This window comes from Anarrhichthys ocellatus, unplaced genomic scaffold, assembly GCF_004355925.1.
Source record: "Anarrhichthys ocellatus isolate YVR2014 unplaced genomic scaffold, GSC_Weel_1.0 scaffold32, whole genome shotgun sequence".
Classification (NCBI taxonomy): Eukaryota; Metazoa; Chordata; class Actinopteri; order Perciformes; family Anarhichadidae; genus Anarrhichthys; species Anarrhichthys ocellatus.
Genome location: NW_022280062.1, coordinates 4,854,379 through 4,875,449, shown reverse-complemented (window position 1 = coordinate 4,875,449; position 21,071 = coordinate 4,854,379). Strand labels below are relative to the sequence as shown.

The 21,071-nt window shown below is 40.9% G+C and overlaps 3 protein-coding genes across 3 annotated transcripts in view; 2 read left to right on the top strand and 1 right to left on the bottom strand.

The window, feature by feature from the left end:
* Nucleotides 1-14,214, top strand: part of gipc2 (GIPC PDZ domain containing family, member 2) — a 16,383-nt gene extending 2,169 nt beyond the window's left edge. Inside the window, exons 2-6 of the mRNA XM_031865342.1 lie at nt 7,266-7,451; nt 8,756-8,936; nt 9,298-9,410; nt 10,204-10,285; nt 10,690-14,214. Coding sequence (XP_031721202.1) covers nt 7,266-7,451; nt 8,756-8,936; nt 9,298-9,410; nt 10,204-10,285; nt 10,690-10,841 — 714 coding nt within the window. The 3' untranslated portion in view covers nt 10,842-14,214. The remainder of the gene's footprint in view (nt 1-7,265; nt 7,452-8,755; nt 8,937-9,297; nt 9,411-10,203; nt 10,286-10,689) is intronic.
* txndc12 (thioredoxin domain containing 12 (endoplasmic reticulum)) lies at nt 11,983-16,511 on the bottom strand. The gene is made up of 7 exons (XM_031865343.1): nt 16,339-16,511; nt 15,104-15,164; nt 14,839-14,891; nt 13,924-13,997; nt 13,700-13,769; nt 13,021-13,104; nt 11,983-12,908 (listed from the first exon to the last, which is right to left on the bottom strand). The coding sequence occupies exons 1-7, from the start codon at nt 16,436-16,438 to the stop codon at nt 12,829-12,831; spliced, it is 522 nt and encodes a 173-aa protein (XP_031721203.1). The 5' UTR covers nt 16,439-16,511; the 3' UTR covers nt 11,983-12,828.
* A 445-nt stretch (nt 16,512-16,956) lies between these two features.
* On the top strand, nt 16,957-20,843 carry LOC116393188 (transcription factor BTF3 homolog 4-like). The gene is made up of 6 exons (XM_031865312.1): nt 16,957-17,036; nt 17,607-17,666; nt 18,804-18,917; nt 19,357-19,558; nt 20,083-20,142; nt 20,384-20,843. Exons 2-6 carry the CDS (start codon nt 17,613-17,615, stop codon nt 20,428-20,430), a joined length of 477 nt encoding a protein of 158 aa, XP_031721172.1. The 5' UTR covers nt 16,957-17,036; nt 17,607-17,612; the 3' UTR covers nt 20,431-20,843.
* The last annotated feature ends 228 nt before the right edge of the window (nt 20,844-21,071 follow it).

The window sequence follows — 21,071 nt, the reverse complement described above, 5'->3', positions numbered from 1 at the left end:
ATATAAAAAATAAATTGGACAGCAGCCTCGTTTTCTTTGGGTATTTGTTCCATCACGTCTATCAATAACACTCATTAGGACTGTTCTTCATCTGTCTGGACTTGTTTTAGTGCAGCAACTGCTAAAGCGGAGCCAAAGAGATTTGGGATTTTAGCTTGATTCCCAGCAGCTTGTGTTGGAAAACCTGATTCCAACCCTCTGTTAAGGGGGAACGCGAGGATCGACAGTACCAGGATCAGTGAAGAATCGCATCAGTGTTTGTTTTTGTAGTTGCCACATCAGGATAAAAACAGGTTCCCTGCTGAAATAATGCCTCAAAGCTTGCCAAGCAGGTAATAATGAAAAAATAACAACCCGAATTTCAACACATCAGTCTGTCCTGTTCAGCATGGTGTAGAAACACAGAGGATACTGGTCTATTCAGACATTTGGCATAGATAGTTAGACAAAGACAAAGACAGATGCAGACAGACAGACAGATGGAGCGTGAGTCGTTGGACTCCACAGATTTTACCACAGGAAGTCCCTCACTTCCGGCTCAGCAGGCATCGCCTCAAATCCAACCAGATAACTTGTCCCAGTACCGACCACAGGCGTCCCCAGAGGATCCACGCAGGAGCCGCTCTGCCTCCATAAACACCACCAAACCTCTCTCTGCTGCCTCGACGGGAAGTCTGTCTCACAGGACAAAAGTTATCAGCAGTGTCCCATGACTTTAAAGCCCGAAGAGTTTAAATAATTTGTATTTATTTCAATTTCTCCCACTCTTTCCGATTCATTTTCTTGAAAATGCCTGGAGGCAATTTTTACATAACCGTAATCAAAGGCTTTTCTCTCAGACTTGTACGCAGCCGTGCTTCTTGGTCGGGCTGGGCTATAATTCAATACTATAAGTGATCGTCTTTCAATGGAATTGTATCGTGATGAAATCGTATATCGAGGTATCTTGATACGCAATCATGTTGTCTCAGTTGATATTAACGAGCACATAATAGCTCAAATTTCTCCGAAAATCAGATCAATCTCAGTTAAATCAAACAATTGTCTTAATCTGATTACTATGTATTTGTGTGCATGCATGGAAACATAGCCGGTGTATCTCTCTATGATTTCACTTGACACTTTTATGTTTATTTTGCACTTAAATTCTTACTTAAATGAGAAAATAATTTTTCATTGGGCAAGTATTTAATCCAGGCTTTACCATGTGGTTATTTCATATACAGTTTATTTATTGAACTACTCGTAAACATATTATCCAGATATGAAATGACTCATATTGTGAGAGATGATTTTAGCCGTATCGCCCAGCACTTCTTCTTGGTTTCTATATTAAAACACTTAGTTTAGTGAAATACATTGACAGTTGTTGCTTTAATAATAATGGAAAACGTCTGTCCTTAATATCTTAAGACGTCTGCTGTGCAAACACAAATCACTTACACCCTGTGAGGAACGGCTTTATCTTGAATTTTGCACTAAAGTTAACAGCAGGACAAAATAGTCGCTCATGGAGGAGCCACCAGAAACGATTGCTTTGTAAACCAGTGGCTCTTAGGCTCTGAGGTTACTTGAGTGCTTGGCTGAGAACTGATATGAATTATGTAATGAACAATAGAGTTGTCTTCCTCTGCTCATTGCCTCTAATAGTTGACACGTTTCTTTCCAAACAGACAACACATTGCATTAAAGTCTGTCTGGGTTCACTGTGAGCAGCTATAGTTGTTCCTTTAATCAGACACAAGTCCTTATGAGTCAGTAACTTTATGTAGTAATATATTAATAATAGATTTTATTTGTATAGCGCTTTAAAAGGTACTCCAAGGCACTTCACATGATAAAAACAGAACCGATAATAGGAACTGATGGAAAGGACTTTATCTGAGTGAGATAACAGCCGATAATCTAAAAGTAAAGGCTTAACAGAGCATTTATTATGTTATCTCACTCAGCGAGACATGAGTGTAGTGAAACAGTCCTTCGACGAAGAGTCTTCTTATGTGCTCACTCGGCTCAGGTCAAAGTCTGCTTATTGGCTCTACAGCTGCAGCGTTTGAGGTGTGGCTCTCACGGTGACTTTGCTTCTTGTCCACCTGCTCGCCACAAACTCGGCCATTTGCCTGCAGTTTGAATGTCTGGGTTGCGGACTTGTGACAGAAACAAACACTCTTCTTTTTTGTTGTTGTGCATGTTTAGAGGCGGTTGTAACTACAACCTCAATAATAAACGTATATTTGAATGATTAACTCTCTGACAAAGCTGAACATTAGGTAGAGGTGTAGCTAGTAAAGAGTAAAGCGGCCCAGTGATATAGTATTAGTGGCTAATAACACGTTCTGAAATGATCCCTCAGCATGAGTCCAACATGTGGTTAATTGTGCTTGGTAATTGTGTTTCATTACACGTTTCAGCCCCAGGACTGGCCTGGATCTGGTTTTATCACCATTTAAGTGGTTGTTTCCCGATGCAGAGGAAAGCGCTGACGAGGCAGCTGAGCCCGTATTGTTTCCATCGATACGACTGTGGAGACAAAACGGCCACGGATAAAATAAAACGGTATTTGTTATTACCCGTCTGATACTGATGTGGTGATGTATCAGAGAGCCCTCCCCCTCCCTTCATTGTTCAATAGTCCTCCAGAGAGCTACATGTGTTATGTTGTCAACACATTTATTAATCTGTGGTTACATTCTCATGGATTTCACTGCTTTCTTCTTGCATTCAGAAAGCAAGATTACCAGTTAAACCAGGTTCACTGAAGTCATTCTGCTTATCTTCAGGAAGTTCAGTCTGATAAACCTGACCTGGTTCTGGTCCGGTTCCATTTTTCTCCCAATGTGCAGTACACATAATATTCATTACATTTTGATACAAGCTATACTTGTAACATACTTTTCTGTCTTAAGTATCCGCACAGTATTCCAGTCAAAGTATGCGTTTTTAATTAAACTGTAGATGTATAACCTTTATAAATAATAGAATAACGGTTAAAAGAAGCTTAGCTTCCTGACTAAAGCTCCCAGTTCGTAGCATTTTCACAATGTGTTGCTTTTTTAAATGTCACTTTAATAAAATGAAAGAATCAGAAATCTGTCTCTTAATAACGGGCGGAAAGCCAATCAGAAGTCATTTAAACAGTATTTCCATCATATGGAGGCTGTTGTGTACAAATCAAAAAGTATCACAATGCAACTGGGAGAGAACTTTAGTTAAAAAAACAAAACTAATTGTCCTATTATTCTGTAATAAAATAAATGACTTGGCTGCGATACTATTTGGTGCATCAAAGTAGTTTCATGTTGTTTCATTGTGTTGATCTTAGACATTAATTCTTACAGCAATTATCATGCAAAGAAAATTCCCCCCTCTGAACTAACTGAGTTCAAACATGTTTTTGCTGCAATATTTTCCTCTTCATATATATATATATATATATATATATATATATTGAGTATGTGCTCCTTTGTAGCTGTGAACATCAGTTTGTCTTTTATCACTGTGAATTGATGTGATCCCATTATCTCTAAATCTGATTTATTAGTCTGATTAACGTTGGTTGAGTCTTTCAGACTCAGACGGGCTTTTCTGAGCCACCTTTATGAAACCAACCTCAGTTGTCATTCTGAAGGATCTCACATCCGCAGTTCAATAAATGATTACACTGTGTTAAACGCTGATGAATGTGATATCCTATACACACAGCTTCCATCAGCATTCTCTGTTAACTACTAAAAACACCTGACGCAGAAGGTAATGGATGAAGAAAGGAAATGGGAAGTCATTATTCCACTCTAAGCATGATAGTTTAATCTTTCTAATCCTCTTTTCTGCCTTTTAAAATATCTGTTGAAGAGGCTGTAAATGTTCAGCGGCCGAAGGAAACCCGTTTCCAGAGTCAACACTGTTTTAGGACATCATTTAGAAAGCCATGTTTATCTTCTCTTTAATCAAACACGGGCAGGAGAAGTGATCTCTGTCGAGAGTACGGGGTGGACATTTGTAGAGAGTCAGTAGATGTTCTTTTACTTGTACAATATCTGCTGGACAAATGTCTCTCATTTCTTTGAATTACAATTTTTTTTTTTTGTTGCCCATGTGCTCTCTTCAAAGCCACAAACTCGATTGACCAAACTGTGTAGATTAGTTCTCTCGTCTGACACTATTCTAGATATAGCGTACACTAAAACTGGTGTTAAGTAATTTAGGTGTTCCTTTCTTTTATGTAGCTACATAAAAGAAGCAGTACATGGCTGTGCTCCTGTGTCGGTACTTCTACAGTAGCTAATACACTCGCTATGGATAAGTACCTCATACAACCCCTCTTTAAAACACCCGAACACTCCCTTTTAAGTATTTATCAAGTCTGTTTAACAAGCCCCTTTTAACGGGGAAGAAATGGAAGAAACCTCAGGAAGAGCAGCAGAGGAGGGTTCCCTGTTCCTGGTGGACAGACGTGCAATAGATGCCGTGTGTACAGAAAAGACACAACACAATCGCAATATAGACAATCCATATGACATAATGTGAACATTTCAAAGAGAAGGATCCAGGAGGATGTTTAACAGCGTCCAGGTGTCGCCAAACAGCTAGAGCCTGAGCCACATGACCTCCTCTCCACCAGGAGAGAGAGAGAGAGAGAGAGAGAGAGAGAGAGAGAGAGAGAGAGATGATTCTCCAGCCAGCCGGATAATGAAGGAATAAGCAACTAATTGAACATGCGGCCTTTTGCTGTGTGATGTGACGCCCACTGCTCATTTTCCCCCTGAAGCTCAAAGTCCCACTCCACCGAGAAGGGACGTTACAGTGAAGTGGGGGACATCTTGTGTCCACCTGTAAAAAAGACCGAAATGAAAAATATGAATTAAAAAGCTGTACTGCAAGGCGGCAGGTGCAACACAAAGTGCACGCTCGGCTAATATTTCATATGATCAATGGATCTTTTGTCAAGAGCAATGTGTTCAGGCTCAGCTCAGGACAAAACATCCGTGATTGTATTTGTATGGGTTGGCTGTGACAAACGTAGAATATTTGCATGTTCATAGATGTTGGGTCTTTCAATTGTTTAGATGTCATGAGTTTATCTCTGATACGCCTATTATTAAATGTAAGCATTTGTTCTGTCATTGATGGAGATACTCTTTGTTTCAGGCGCGCCTTTTTAAATTCGATTTTGCGTGATTAGTCTCCCCCTCGTCTGTTTTGTCCTCTTTCAGGAACGTTGACCCGTGAGCGGCTCCGTCTCGGGCGGTGCTGAACAGATTGCACCGCCTCTCCCTTTTTCACTTGCCCTTCTCCACGCGGTTATCAAGGTTCTGGTCCGTGTGGCGCAGGCAGTGGGAGGTGTGGAGTGTCTGATGTTGCAAGTCACTCGGTCAGAGGAGAGAGAGAGAGAGAGAGAGAGAGAGAGAGAGAGAGAGAGAGAGAGGCAGTCACTCTGCAGTGTGTGCGACGCTGCACCCTCTCTAGCAGCACCCTCTATAGCTGCCGAGCTGCACCCTCTATAGCTGCACCCTCTATAGCTGCAGAGCTGCACCCTCTATAGCTGCACCCTCTATAGCTGCAGAGCTGCACCCTCTATAGCTGCACCCTCGATAGCTGCAGAGCTGCACCCTCTATAGCTGCACCCTCGATAGCTGCAGAGCTGGACACTCGATAGCTGCAGAGCTGCACCCTCTGTAGCTGCACCCTCGATAGCTGCATAGCTGCACCCTCTATAGCTGCAGAGCTGCACCCTCGATAGCTGCAGAGCTGCACCCTCGATAGCTGCAGAGCTGCACCCTCTATAGCTGCACCCTCGATAGCTGCATAGCTGCACCCTCGATAGCTGCACCCTCGATAGCTGCACCCTCTATAGCTGCATAGCTACACCCTCTATAGCTGCACCCTCTCTAGCCGCATAGCTGCACCCTCTACAGCTGCACCCTCTCGCTGCACTTGGTCACGTGAACACACTGTGGCTGTGGGCGCAGCAGGAGGAGAGGAGTGCTGAGAGCTTATAATGCAGTCGGCAGCCTTGGTAACCGGGTGTGTAGGCGTCCGCTGCTGTTCCTCCCACTCGCTCTTGGGTAATGCCCTGAGGGGGGGTGGGGGGCTGTTATGGAAAAGGGGGCCATCAATTCAGCTACAGTACACCCTCCCTCGCCTCAGCCATCGCCTGCTCTTCTCCTCCATACTCCCTTTTCTCTTTTGACCCTCCTCTCGCGGCCTCCCTCCATTATAATCCCATTCTTTTATAGTCTGGTAACCAAAGGCAACGCATGAGGCCGTGTTTGCCAACGTGTGAACGGCGCCGGTTGGTACACAGAGAAGAGGGGGGGAGACACACAAGGCAGGCCTCGCTGCCAGAGCCTGATTGGCACACAAAGGTCAACCTCCTGAACCAGTAGTAGTCAAATCCTTTCCTGCAATGCAACCCGGAAGTCTGACGCTAAATTCTGGCGGCGTGTTTCTCACAGGCCTACTAAGACTCTGATGCCATAATATAAGCTGCATGTGGTCATAACTGAGGAGGATTATCTGAGTAAATAGAAAAGAAAGTAGATCTTATTAAAACGCTTCAGTCTAGGAGAGTCGCAGCGTATTAAATGATTCACATCCACCAGTCCCCTCCTCCTCCTCCTGGGTTTCACTGTCCTCTCTCCGTTTAAATCAGGCCTCTTGTGTATCGTGTTGCCGGTGTCCACATGTCCCTCCATCTGTCCTGCCAACACGCGGCAGCCACAAGGTGTGAAGCCAGATTCCAGCATTTCTGGCACAGGGAAGGAAAGGTCATCTCCCCCCCCCCTCCCCCCCTCCCCCTTGTAATCTTCATCAAAGGCTCAGGACTCAGAACACAGACACAACACACACTGATGACACTGTGGTGGTGGTAGAGGGCTAAGCTGCAGAGCTCGGCTGTTGCAATAAAGACGGAGCTTCATGATGATTCCTGCATTTAGCATGCTGAGGCAGCGCTCTGTCATCTACACTCAAACAGCTTTATTTTTACATCTGGCTCAGCTTTCAGGCTGTGACTAAAAATGGGTTCTTTTTTTTTTGGCTGTATATTAAAGATGCAGACATTTAGTGGAGTGTTCCTTCACAGCAGGGCTTCTTCTTAGACAAATGATTAATAGTCCATTTTCTTTTTTTAAATTCTATTCGGTGCCAATCACAAAACTTTTATCCATCAAAGTACTTTTTTAAGTACTTTTTGTTTTGTTTTGTCTGATCAAATGTGTGTATTTTGTAATGTACTGTGTGTGTGTGTGTGTGTGTGTGTACAGATGCTGTTCTGCACCCTCAACACCCACAAGATTGACATGGAGAAGCTGCTGGGGGGCCAGATCGGCCTCGAGGATTTTATCTTCGCCCACATTAAAGGGATCAGGAAGGAGGTGGAGGTTCATAAATCTGAAGATGCTCTGGGCCTCACCATCACCGACAATGGAGCAGGATACGCCTTCATAAAGGTAAGAAGGAAGTGAGCTTCTCATCCTGAACATCAACGTTTATTTCACCCCTTAGTTCACTGTGGTGTCGATTTATGTAACATACACGAATGAGACAAGGGAATTCATTTAAATTAATTAAAGTTTCAGTATCAGACATTAAGCCGCATCAAGGGTTAGGATTAAGCTCTAAGCTGTGTTCATCAGTTTAAACTAAGTCATTTGTCAAAGTGTAGGTTGTGTATGTACTACTGACTCATATGAGGACGCAACAATCACTTGTATTATGAATCTATCAATTTGTTTTTCAGATAATCAAATATGAATTTATTTTAAATACATAATTAAATAATGACAACTGCTCGTCATAAACTACGGGGCCCAAAAGTAAAGTTTTCAGTTTGCTCATTTTGTCAAAAATATTAATTTACAATGTTATGAGCCACATAAAAACAAAAAACTATGTACATAAAAGTGAATTTATTATCAAACTGGTCATTGATTAATCTTATGTTGTTTAACTAATCACATAATCATCTAAATGTTTCAGCTTTACCCCGTATGATATAACATACATCATACAAACAAAGTAGTAAATAAAGTGCATGTGTAATAAGTAAACACTTATTATTTAGCACTGAACCTGTTTCTGATCTGATTTCTTTCCTGCTTCAGAGGAACTTTCTGATCATATTTGATTCAAGATGCTCTGAACTACCTCGTAGTGGATGTCACAGCAGTTGACAAATAGACTTGTTTGCATGATAAGCATATTTAAAGTAACTTCACAAGCTTTCTTTCCTAGCTGGAATCATAACTCAGCTTGGTATTTAAGCCTCTGTTGATGCAGACTGGTCTAATGAGCTTATTTGGTCTCGGTCATCTTACGCCACCATAACATGGTGCTCACATGTGCCATCATGTGATGCCGAAACAGCACTACAGCTGACAGTGTTTATGACACACTAAAGCCTCGGGTCAGTGTTGTGATGCTCTTGTACGATGTGAACTTTTAAAGAGATGCTGCGTCTTTGAAGACGGTGGCAAATATGTTTGAAAAATTAAACTACGACATCTCTTGAATGAATAGTGCAGCTTTATGTCACATCTGTTTTACACCGTCTGATGCTGATCGTCTCGGATATTTTATACACACACACACGCACACACTCTCTCTTGGTTTGTTTGCCCTCTTGTTTTGATCTGTATTTCTGACTTGTGGTGCTTCAAACAAACTTGTCTTCGTGTGGTGTTTCATAAATGTATGACGTGAATTTGCTGTCTTTTAATCGTACCCGTCACCGACTTCTTCTTCTGTGCGGCAGCGTATCAAAGAGGGCAGCGTCGTGGACGGGGTGAAGGTGATCTCCGTGGGCGACCACGTAGAGTGCATCAACGGACACAACATCGTGGGGACGCGGCATTATGAGGTCGCCCGCATGCTTAAAGAGCTGCCCAGAGACAAGGCCTTCACCCTCAAACTGGTGGAGCCGATGAAGGCCTTCGGTGAGTGAGAAACGAGATGCAGATCACCACACGACAACCTTCAGGGTTTAGCCACATCCAGACAGAATCTCAGCATGTGAGCCAGGACACATGAGATCATTTTGTGCATTTACACAATCATTTCCATGATCAAAAAAACATGAGAATGCGTGTTTAAAAAGGCTAAATTATACCTTTGCTGATCATTGCGGTGAGACAGACAGCGCTGCTTTTCATTCAGAGCTACGAATAGCTTGTAGAAACCATAACCGGTCTTTTGTTTTAATGTTCACTTGTGGTGATCCGTAGCTGGAAACTTCACTGTATTGTTGCAGCAAAAAAAGAAAACTTTCTGTGATGTTGTTTCTCTTCTGACGGACAGAAATGCTTGAGCCCAGGTCAAAGGGCGCCAAACCTGCCAGTGACAACAAGATCGGTACAGGGAGGGGGACTCTGAGACTTCGCTCCAAGGGCCCAGCTACTGTAGAGGACGAGGTGAGTGTCTTTAGGTAACGCTGCTGAGACCTGGGACAACTCAACAAGGGTTGTGGATGTGATACACTGGGAAAGAGAACTGTCGACACTTTTATGAAGATCGCTTGGATAAGTTGTCTCTTTTTTGCTCCTGACTTAATCTCAAAGGCTCTTTCTGTTGAAGATACACAGATATGACTAAGAAAACAACAAAACACCCACAAAAGATGGTACCCGCTCATCCCCAAATTCTCACCTAATCAGTTTGTCAGTGTTGTATTCAAGACCACCTAACCCGAGACCAAGTAACGACCAAGGCCAGAGTGTATCAAGACTGAAAAGACCAAGACTTTGAAAGGTTGAGACCAAGTCAAGACCAAGACCAGACCAGTGCGAGTCTGGAACATGCAAACCGTATACACTAAATGTGTGTGTATGGCTATGTGTACCAGGAGAAATGCCTTGATAACATAATCAAAAGTCATTGCAGGCGTGAATTTTATGTGTGGGAATATTCTTTTGTTTTCTACAAGCAATCACAGTTATGATTTTAACAAATAAATATAGTGATATCCCCACAGACAGAGTGTAGATGCGGCCAATTCCAAGACGGGACCGATCTTGAGTACTACAACACTTCTATTTGTCCATGACATCTGGAATAATAAATCGCTGTCAGACCGACCTCTTAATTTGCAACACTCCACTAACTAACAATCCTGGGAGGTGCTGTGCAAGAACATAACGGCAACAAAATACAAACAAAATGGAGGAACTGAAAGTGAAACTTTTCTTTTGTTTTGTTTTTCTCCAGCCAACAGAATTCCAGGAGAAGGCAGTGAAGAAAGTGGACGACCTCCTGGAGAGCTACATGGGCATCAGAGACACTGAACTCGGTGAGTGTAAAATATTCACGAGCAAGTATCACAAGTATGCACGTTTTTCACTCACTTTACTGTGAAGTTGCTGACGATGATCCAGCATTGAGATGATTGGCCTCTGCATTTTGTCATATTTAAGGTTTATTAATAACATGGCCTGCAGGTAAATTACTTAGTCTTTCTAGCAGACTTGTAATGTTAAGTGATTGTTAATTTTTGTGTCGGGGGACTTAAAGTAAGTAGCTGATATCTTGCATACTAATTAGTCTCGAGTGGCTTCATTAATATTCATTTAGAGTAGATGATGATATCCAGTTCAAGTACTTGGGCCTCAGTTAGCTCTGTCTGTGACCTCAGACTGTATGTCAAAGCTCTCCAGTCACTCAGTGAAATGCTCTTCTCTCTCTCTCTCTCTACAGCCGCCACGATGGTCGAGGTCGGCCGGGACAAGAAGAACCCGGATGAATTCGCCATGGCGCTAGACGAGACCCTCGGAGACTTCGCCTTTCCTGATGAGTTTGTCTTTGACGTCTGGGGGGCCATCGGAGACGCCAAGCAGGGAAGATTTTAAGTTTGCTCCCGCCCCCTCTCCCCACACAAACACACACTCTCCCTCCTGCCCCAACTCACCTCTTAAGATGCTCAGAGGCTAACTGGACAAGCTTCCACCAGCACAAGCGGGGGTGGATGAAGTGTTCTTATCACTCTGCTTTTAGGTGTAGCTTTGCACTTAAAGCATCGACCTCAGTCATGTCTGTGTTTCGTCATATGAAGATATCCATGAAATGCAGCGTTTCCGACACTGGACTTTCCTCTTGCACGATGAAGAGTCGGTGATTCATTCTTAGTCAACGGTGGTCTATTACACTGGTTATGAAATGGAATGTGCACACCTTACATTTTAAAACAATCAGTTTTAATCACACTTCCTTAGCTGTGTCATTTTGAATATACAGATGTTTAACACAGCTTTTTATAGACTTTTTTTTTTTTATATATATATATATGTGAAAACGTTGCTGACTTTATAGCAGCAGCGTTGTGTAATTAGTGTAATTAGTGATTGTAGCATCGTTTTTCCTCACTTTTTTTTAATTCCCTTACATCTTTTTAAATCTTTTAAATGACCTCTGAAGAAATGTCGGCACTTCAGCCACGTTTACTTTGTGATTTTCTTACAACTCTTCTGTGCCCTCACACGCCTCAGCTTGAGCCCTTTGTCCATCCGTCAAGAGACTGAGCAATACAGAGAACAGCGGGTTTTATCTTTAAATGCCTTTAGCCAACATTCCTCATGTTTCTCATGTTGTCTTAGTCTGTTAGCACAGTTGTCATGAAATGAGGCTTGTTTACAGGTGCATGCTTAATTTTTCCTGTAATTTATTTTATCACGAAAAATCATGCTGCAAGACGTTTTTTACAGCAAGACACGGCTCTGTGTGGAAGACGGTACTTTGCTAAATAAGCCATTTTGCAGGCTGTGTCTGGAATGGGATCAATTGCAATCCAATGTCTTAAAAATGCACTCGCATTAATGTACTGCACTATTTAAATCACAGACAAACTGAATTTAAATAGTGAATTAGTGTCATCTACTGGCAATAGTTGCATACTGTTTGACAAACCATAAGGGATCACTGTTGTTGGATAGACAATAAAATTTGATATACTGTTATTACAGCTGTCTTGAATTCATCGGGCTCACAAACGACTCAGTACAACAAACTTTATTTGCACACTTGGCTGTGTACATGTATAAAATACATCTAGACACCAATGTTTCCATCCCTCGTTCACAAGGACGGTAAAAGAAAGACATCACGATGCATCACTTCACGAGCAGCAAAACAAACAGGAAAAAAAACAAATGGTGTAGATATAACTAAATTAGTATACATAGGCAGGTTTGAAAGAATTATTTAAGATTGTCGATATTAGAAATAAGTAAAGAGCCCATGTTGTAGTGCATGGGAAATATTGTCACAGATAATTAACATTCTGCCGAGGATCTTTGGAAGCACATGACTGTAGGTGTTGGACTATTGATCTGGTCTAACATGGAGTACGTTATCATGGCTGTTGGGTGAAAACTCTACTGGATAAAGTGAATTACAAAGTTTTGACTCTGAGGTGTTTGAAACTCAAAATGACTCGTATCACAGTTGTCTAGTGACATACAAGGCAATTTACTTAAACTTGGCATTTTCCAGATGTGAAGTTTCCATCCAACAGCGGTGTATGAAAATGAGAGTTACTGATGTTAACTTGGCTAGCTTGAGTTGGTTATATCCTCTACAGGCAGTAAGTACAGTACATGGCATTTAACAGTAGAGTACAGATATACATGTTGTAAAACAAAGACAGGAAAACGAATAGTCGTGTTGGAAAAAAAAAAAAATATATATAAGACAGAAAGAAATTCTCAAGCACCGATTTTAATGGTTGACTTGGTTTGGTTCTAAAGTATATTTTGTAAAAGTTTGGGAGTGTACCGGGGCGCTCTGAAGCTCAGGTAGAGGAAGTGTAGCCCTTACAGCCCGATGCCCGTCTCCGCCTCCTCACAGCTCGTCTCCGGTGTGACCCTGCTTGAAGGAGTCGCCCGTCAGCTTCTCCTGCGCCTCCTTCATACCGGACACGACTGAGCAGGGAACACATGCCATGATGGTCAATGGCATTTTGGGAGAGACAGCAGCGACATCACGCTGTAACAGAATCTTTTTCCACAGTAAAATGATAATGTGGATTGTTACCTTGGTCTGCGTTGCTGTAGAAGTACTTGTAGTTGGGATTCCCATTTTTGTTGGTGATTTCAGGATGGACTTCACCGCTGGGATCTGTGAGGAGTCAAATAAAGAGGTTCGCTCAGTTCATATTAATGTTAAAATCTAAACAATAAGGATTTTATGAATTAATCTGACAGTTATTTCTTTGATTATTTGCTCAATAAAATGTCAGAAAAATGCTCCAACAACTCCCAAAAGCCCAGTTTTGTGTTTTCATTTCACTTGTTTTGTCCAACCAACAGCTATAAAGGGTAGTTAAGTAAAGCTCATTAATTTAGTATTATAGAAGACTAATATATACATATAATGCAAATATTAGCATGAGAATCTGGAACCAGCACTTTGTTGTTATGATTGTTACCGACTCATTTTCTGGAAATAACTGATTAATCAACATTGTGGCATAACATTCCTATAATTTGTCCTTTTAATCTTTACATACGGTTTAATGTTTTATTTAACACCACATACAGGTGATATTTTTAACCACTTAGTTTTTCTTTTGCAACATTTCATGCTACCGAAACGTAAACCCAGCCTACTGAAACTTCATCGGGCGCCGTGTGTTATTGAGGAAGATAAACCCAGTCTCTCTCCAAAGGAATCCCACAAACTGTTTACACTTTGTGAGTCAACCCCTCCGTACCAAGGAAAAGAATCCGAGGAATGTATCCACCATCGGGGCTGAAGGAATCATCCTTTGGCTCCTCCTCATCCTGTTCAAAGAAGGAGTTGGTGATCATTTACAAGACTGCAAACAAACCGCAACCACCTCATGATAGATAGACGCGTTAATATCATTAAAACAGACGTTAATTAAACCCTGGATAGTTAAAATGAACTGGGTAAGGCCACTCGACCTGTCCTTACCTCGAGGTTGATCATAACAAAGTTGTGTGCGAGTTCAGAGATTTCCTTGGACTCAGCGAATTTGGGCTTCAGTGCTGATGTAAAACAAAAAAAACAACAAAAAAACAATTAATCGACATCTTGTATTGCGATTAAATCCAAAACCAGCTTTAATAATAGCTTCCCGTTTGAAGGCTTCCTAATGTTTATCTGTACGATATGGTTGGTTTTCTGTCTGAAGTCTCACTTTTAAAAGTCAACTTAATATCAAACTTCAATATCCTTTTTTTTCCCCCCAGTAGCATGTTGTACTGTTTTATCATCAAGGTTACTCAACAAAATCATAAATTATGCCTTTTAAATACAAGACTGAACCAAATTTATGCAAAAACTGCATTCTCTTCTATCCCAGTTATTAAGTTAGATATACAATATATCTTGGTCACAGTCCAGATAGCCCCTTGATCATGATCACGGTAGGAAAAGGCACAGGTGTAAATAATAAAATTAACGATGCCTTACTGGGACACTAGAATAGAGCAGAGACATCATTAGTGTTATTAGTTGCACCTGTGCTTTTCCTGCTATAACAAGTTAAAATGCCTGCCGTGAAGAATGACTCTGGTCGTTGTCGTCTATTGATTGAAGGTGTTACTCAGTGTACAAGTGGAAATTACTGCTCCAAGGAAACCACATGTTCCACAAGTCACTTTTATATTTGGGTCACAACAAAACAAAGTTAGACCAATATAGCTCTTTCAGACAGGGAATATGTAACATTTCCTGCTACATTTACTTGTATCAAGTAATGGCCTTTTGTCACTTAGACATAGGTGTCCTGCATGTATATATTTTACATATTAATCAGACATTGACAGGACAGTTCTTCGCCTGAGGCTTTTATAGTGAAAGAATGTTTTTGTTTTTTTTATATACCTTTGCAGGCTCCACACCAGGTCTTGTGGATGATGAGCATGATTGGCAGCCCGCTGTCGATGCAAACACATGAAGACATTTATTAAAACCGAACACCGGGACAATGAAAACTAGTGGAAGCTTGTGACTGTAGTAAAAAACAAATATACACGCCTCTTTAGATAAAACTGAGTAAAAAGGGATTTATGTTTTAGGCCTCTGGGCCAATGGCTGAGCAGGGTTTCAGGAAGTGTTTGTAATATTTCAGCTCTCAGTGTGAACTCACCTGGCGTCGGCTTCTTTCTTGCCATCATCCAGCGTCCTCCAGTGAATGTTATCTCCAAACCCTGCGGGGGGGAAGTGAACTAATGAGCACACCGGCATTGTGTAACTGGTATTATATTTCTACAACAGGGCGGGTCTGCCCTAAATACAGTATTGACACAAGGAAGTGAGAGGAAACAAATGAATGCTGGTAATTTAATATCAACCAGCAGGGAAATATAGAGTCTGCTCTCTCACATAGAACTACTCACAGTGACTAGCTCGTAGGTCTATATGGTAGCAATGGGACAAGAAATCAATATAGCAGTAGATTATATAGTCTCCTCGTACCAGGTTTATCCACATGCAGCTGCACAACATGTGGCTTTTGTCTTAGGTAAACTTTCTTGGTGGGCTGCTTAACATTATTTCTGTTTAAAATTACACAAATTCGTGAGAAGCATATATGGGGCTTGTTTCAAAAAGTAAAGACAAATTCAATGTGATTTGGACATTGACAGCATGCGTGTCGTTAAGTTCCATTTCAATGATCTAAAAAAATGTTGGTGAAACTTAGTGAACTCTATATTTATATGCTTCTAGTATAACACTGATGCATCTTTCTGTACAGTTTTTATTGCTTGTGCACCTCAATTCATTGCATGCATGTATTATTTAACTTTGTCAATGGGTTCATTTGCAAAAACAGACACGTCAATTTTTTTTGTGTAGGTCTACTCCAGGGAATATCAATCCAACTGGTGTTAGTTTATTCATTGCGTTTGTAATGAACGTTTACAAACAGTTCAAACAAGGAGTTAGTGATCATTTACAAGACTGTAAACAAACCTCAACCACCTCATGATAATAAATATGACAGACAAACGCTGAATAGCGTTTGTCTGTTTTACAATATGCAGATATTTATTTCATTATGAATATCAATTATTTTGGCATAAAAATGTCCTTTTGGAAAAATTAAGTTTAGTCTCATTCTCCATTAAATAAACAAGTTCATTGAAAGTATGTCTGTAGAGTGGTGTCATTGGGCAGTTAAACCAGTCTGTTCACCTGAAAAACTGGAAATAAAGAGTTCATGTGTGGCCGATGATAAGCACACTCTCATTAAACTAACGTGTCCTGTCCCGGACACAGACTTTATGATCCAGGATACTCATACAAAGACAGCCAGCTCTCCTCTGGCTGTGGTCACTCTATCATTGACCAGATATCTATATATATAAAATATAAACTCACCTTTCCCGCTAGCTGCTTCGACGACATCTTGAAAGCACGACAAAGACAACAAAACCTGCAGAGATGAAAATAAAACGATGTGCACGAGAGACGTTTGCATCTTGACTGGCCTTATTTCCCTCACAGCCACGGCTAGAAGCTAACAGCAGATCCTGTTCTTGAACCAGAGACCCGGAAGTTCAACCGTTACATTTCACAGTAAAAGTCTGCCCATTAAAGTTGTGAGTGTGGGGGGCGTGTGTGCGCGTGTGTGTGTGAATGGCCTTCTCCTCCGCCTCCTATTGGTCAAGCAGTGACTTATTTTACATGTTCACATGACGTCACATCCACACAACCGCGTGCTCCTGCCTGCGGCTTCAAACTGGTCAAGTTAGACAACGAAATATCATCTAAAGACCGGAAATCAGTGTGAAAACAAAAGTTTAATAGTCGTGACACATATAAAAAAATACATATATTTAGTGATATAACGTATCAGATCTCACCCAAATACATTATAACTTATATTTCTAACATTTTCTATCAATATGTTCAATACATAAAACAAATAACTACTGGTATGATTCATGATTATTTTATTGTGAAAATATTGATAGAAAGTAGTTTACATTGCTGCTAACTTAATGCGAGATTAAGCCGCAACCGCTTCATAGCTAGTACCGTGCCGTTAACAGTTCAACGGGCTGTCCTTTTAAAAGGTAAAAAACATATAATTTAGTTTTGTGGTTAACGTCTGAACCAGTTTGATTTATCTCTTAATTTAAGTTGACGTTATCGTTCTGCTTTGACAGGAACAAACGGCTAGCGTTAGTCAGTTGGTTTATCTTGTTCAGCCACCATGCTAACATTAGCTAAAATAGCAATCTTGCTAACGCAGGTTAGCAAACCAACTAGCAACAGCTACATTAGACTTAAATGTCATTTTAAAATTTAGCTCCAGATACTTTTCTTTTTTCCATTGAATCCATGTCAGTTAATTCTGATCATCATTAAGTCTTCAATATAACTTTCAGCTGATCGGTAGCAGTCTGCTAGCTCAATGCTACAATGATTATTGTAACGTTAGCTCTGGTTGCCTCACTCATGCTGTGCCCAGTAGACTTCAACAAGTACCGTCGATCACATGTGCTCCCTTTCTGTAGAGCTGTGCATCCTTTCATGTATACTGTATAGATAACGCATTCATTCCACATTATTTGTAGATTGGATTTATGTAAAAAGGAATGGGAATATCACAATAATTAAGCTGTTTTTTCATTCACGAACAGAACACTATGAATCAAGAAAAACTTGCCAAACTTCAGGCACAAGTGCGGATAGGTGGAAAGGTACAGTATATTTTACATATATATATATATATATCTTTTTTTGGACTTGCAGTACTTTTAAATAATCTTGTCCTCTGTTGACAAATGCCCAGTATTTAAACCTGAATCTGGGCTTTCAGATTTGTACTTTTGTCGACCCAGTTGTTCATTTTAAGGAGTGTGATGGCATTCAGCACCTGCCAGGGTTTTCCTCCTGACCTCAGCATTCCCTTTATCGGGCAGAGAATCACTCTCTCCCCCCCCCCCCAATCCATCTGTGGGCTCTGTGGCTTTGTACGAATGCATTGAGGTCTCAAGCCAGCCACCAGGTGGCGCTATTTGTTATTCTAGCTGTGACACAGGCCTTGTGACCTTTTCCAGATCACAATACATTGACATTCTCAAATACAAAGTACATTTACTTTGTTTTTTTAAGTTTAAGTAACAATAAGATCTCATACACGTTTGTTTCCTTTTACTCACAAATAGTTTATTTTAGATCCTGGTTCACAATGTTACTTGAGTAGTAAAATCTCATGTGTTAACCATGTGTTGCGTAAAAGCAACATTTATTAAAAGTTCAATTGAAAATATTAATAATTAAGTGTCTAAACAAACTTGAGATGCCCTTTCCATCTGCTGAAAATGACCTTACAGTTCCCAAGTCCCATTAACTTTTAGAGTCTTATTTCTAATCATGTAGCGGTGATAATTTAGACTTTTTGTACTTTAACAAGGAGGTGTTGTTGAGACTTTTTGGGGAATCGGTTCTCTTTTTTTGTGGACCGTATTTAGCTTACTAGTGCATAAGAGCACCAATGTCAGATCCAAGTAGTGCTTCCTTCAAGTCCTTTCAATGTATCGACATTATTAGTAAGAAGACAACTGTGTGACATTTGTACACATTTCATAAAAACACTGTTTTGGTAAAAAATACACCGCTTCAGTAAAAGCTTGTTCCCGGCTTTACAAGCTAGTGATTCAGGTCTTGTGTTTAAAACGCCATCGCTGTTATCTAGAAATGAGTAAATAATGTGTCAACGATGGAATGGAAAAGTGTTCCAAATGTACATTTGAGAAAGTATGAGGTGACCCAGTGGTGTTGAACTGTATTTGACTTTTCAGTTAGCTATCTAATCCCACCTGTTCTTTCCTCAGGGAACGGCCCGCAGGAAGAAAAAGGTTGTTCACAAAACGGCAACAGCTGACGACAAAAAACTCCAGGGCTCGCTGAAGAAACTGGCAGTGAACAACATTGCAGGGATAGAAGAGGTGAGCTATCAAAGGAAAAGCAATGTCAGCGTTTTATAGCTGCAGTGTTTTGACTTTTTTTTTTTTTTTTTTGTCTGATATGGAAAGATGAAAGACGAGGAGAGCCTTACCGTCATGTCGTCCTGTTTATTTTTAGAGTGCTTTTATCCAACTCACTCCCACAAAGTGATTCAGATGAATCAAAGCACGAAAAAACAGATGCAACTCGAGGATAAGACGCTAACCTGATGCTCACAATTCATTCAGTCATGCTGCAGCTCAATGTACCATTTGGATTTTACAGTAAATTATTAAAAAGATAACTCATTTAAGACACTTCGTACCTTTTTGATTCTTCTGGGTTTATTTCAGGGTCTAAGGATAGAGTAGATGGTTATTTGGGGATGATGTCAGATTTTATTGGCTCCGAGTCCTGACTGCGTGGTTTCTGCTTCCTCAGGTGAATATGATTAAGGACGACGGGACGGTGATCCACTTCAACAACCCCAAAGTGCAGGCGTCTCTGTCCGCCAACACCTTCGCCATCACGGGCCACGCCGAGACCAAGCAGCTGACGGAGATGCTGCCTGGCATCCTGAGCCAGCTGGGAGCCGACAGCCTCAGCAGCCTGCGCAAGCTGGCCGAGCAGTTCCCCCGGCAATGTGAGCAACACTTTTAAACACTCGGTCACAATGTCGGGGTCATCATGATGACTTTAAGACTTTAGTTTACTGAAGCGGAGTTGTGTGACGGCCATGTTTATCTCGAATCATTGGAGACCGAGCAGAGCTTAGATCTGTAAATGTGATCTAGAGAAACCAGTAAGAGCAGCGATGAATGCTGAAGAGAACAAAGACTGTGAGGAGAAGGCAAAGAGTGCAAGAAGAAGAAGAAGAAGAGTTTTTGGGCCGTCTTTATTAATTAAAGTGCAGATATCAGCACACGGTTTGAGCATCTAGATGATTCAGTTTAAAGCAGCTTACCTTTCTGTTTGCATGTAAATTCAAACCATTACAGCGGCCGGGTTTCCTCAGAGAATTTTAGCAGAACACAACAATTTTATAATAATAATTTGGCGTTAACACTCGTACATGCACACTTGTTACTTAAATCTGTAGTAATTATAACAGCAGATACTTTTTTTTCCAATAATCACTTGTTTTTTGTCTTTTTATATATTTTGCAGCAATGGACATGAAAGCAGTAAAGGAGGAAATTGCAGAAGAAGAGGATGACGACGTACCAGGTATAGATGCTTATTGTTTTAATTAACTGAGAGACGTTAAAGTCAAAATGACGCACTACATCTGTTTTGGGTCGTGTCACCATTTTTGTCATCCAAGACAATATGGACATAAACTTAGTTTGTGTCCTTGTGTTCATATGGGTTATATTGCTGCTACAGAATGTTAACAATGAAGGATTAAATCTCTCACTCCCCCTTTAGTTAAACAATTCTGATGCACTTGTTCTTTTCTGTCTTCCAGATCTTGTGGAGAACTTCGATGAAGCCTCAAAGGATGAAGCGAACTGATGAAAGCTTTTTCTCATCCATCAACCGTTTTATTTTTTACCTCTCATGGACTCACAGAGGGCATTTCCTCTTGTGGAGAAACGGTTGTTGAAGGTGCGATGCATCATCTCCGGAGACGTGAACCACTGCGGTTTAGCCTGCCACAACAACAACAACAACAACAACAACAACAACAACATGCAGATACAGTAGGTTTTGATTTCAGTAGGCTGTGATATTGTGGACGCGCTGAGAAACGAGGATCCGCACGACTCTCGGCGCCCGAATGACTCCAACTACTTTAGAAATAGGATTTCCACACGATCCAACGTGGCTAGTATTTAAGAGATTGTTTATTAAATTACAGTTAAAGTGATTCACTTTACATTATAGCGGTGATTTATGAATTTAATAAAAGTTTTTTGGGCTATTGATGCATCTCGTTATTACTTGACTTCTGAGATTGGTGTTGGCCGGGCTGGTCGGCTTAATGCCAGATGACAGGGCAACGAGACGAGTCAGCAGTATTACAGTATTGCATCGCCCGACATGTCTGCTTTGATGAGCATATATATATATATCTATCTATCTATCTATCTATCTATCTATCTATCTATCTATCTATCTATCTATCTATCTATCTATCTATCTATCTATCTATC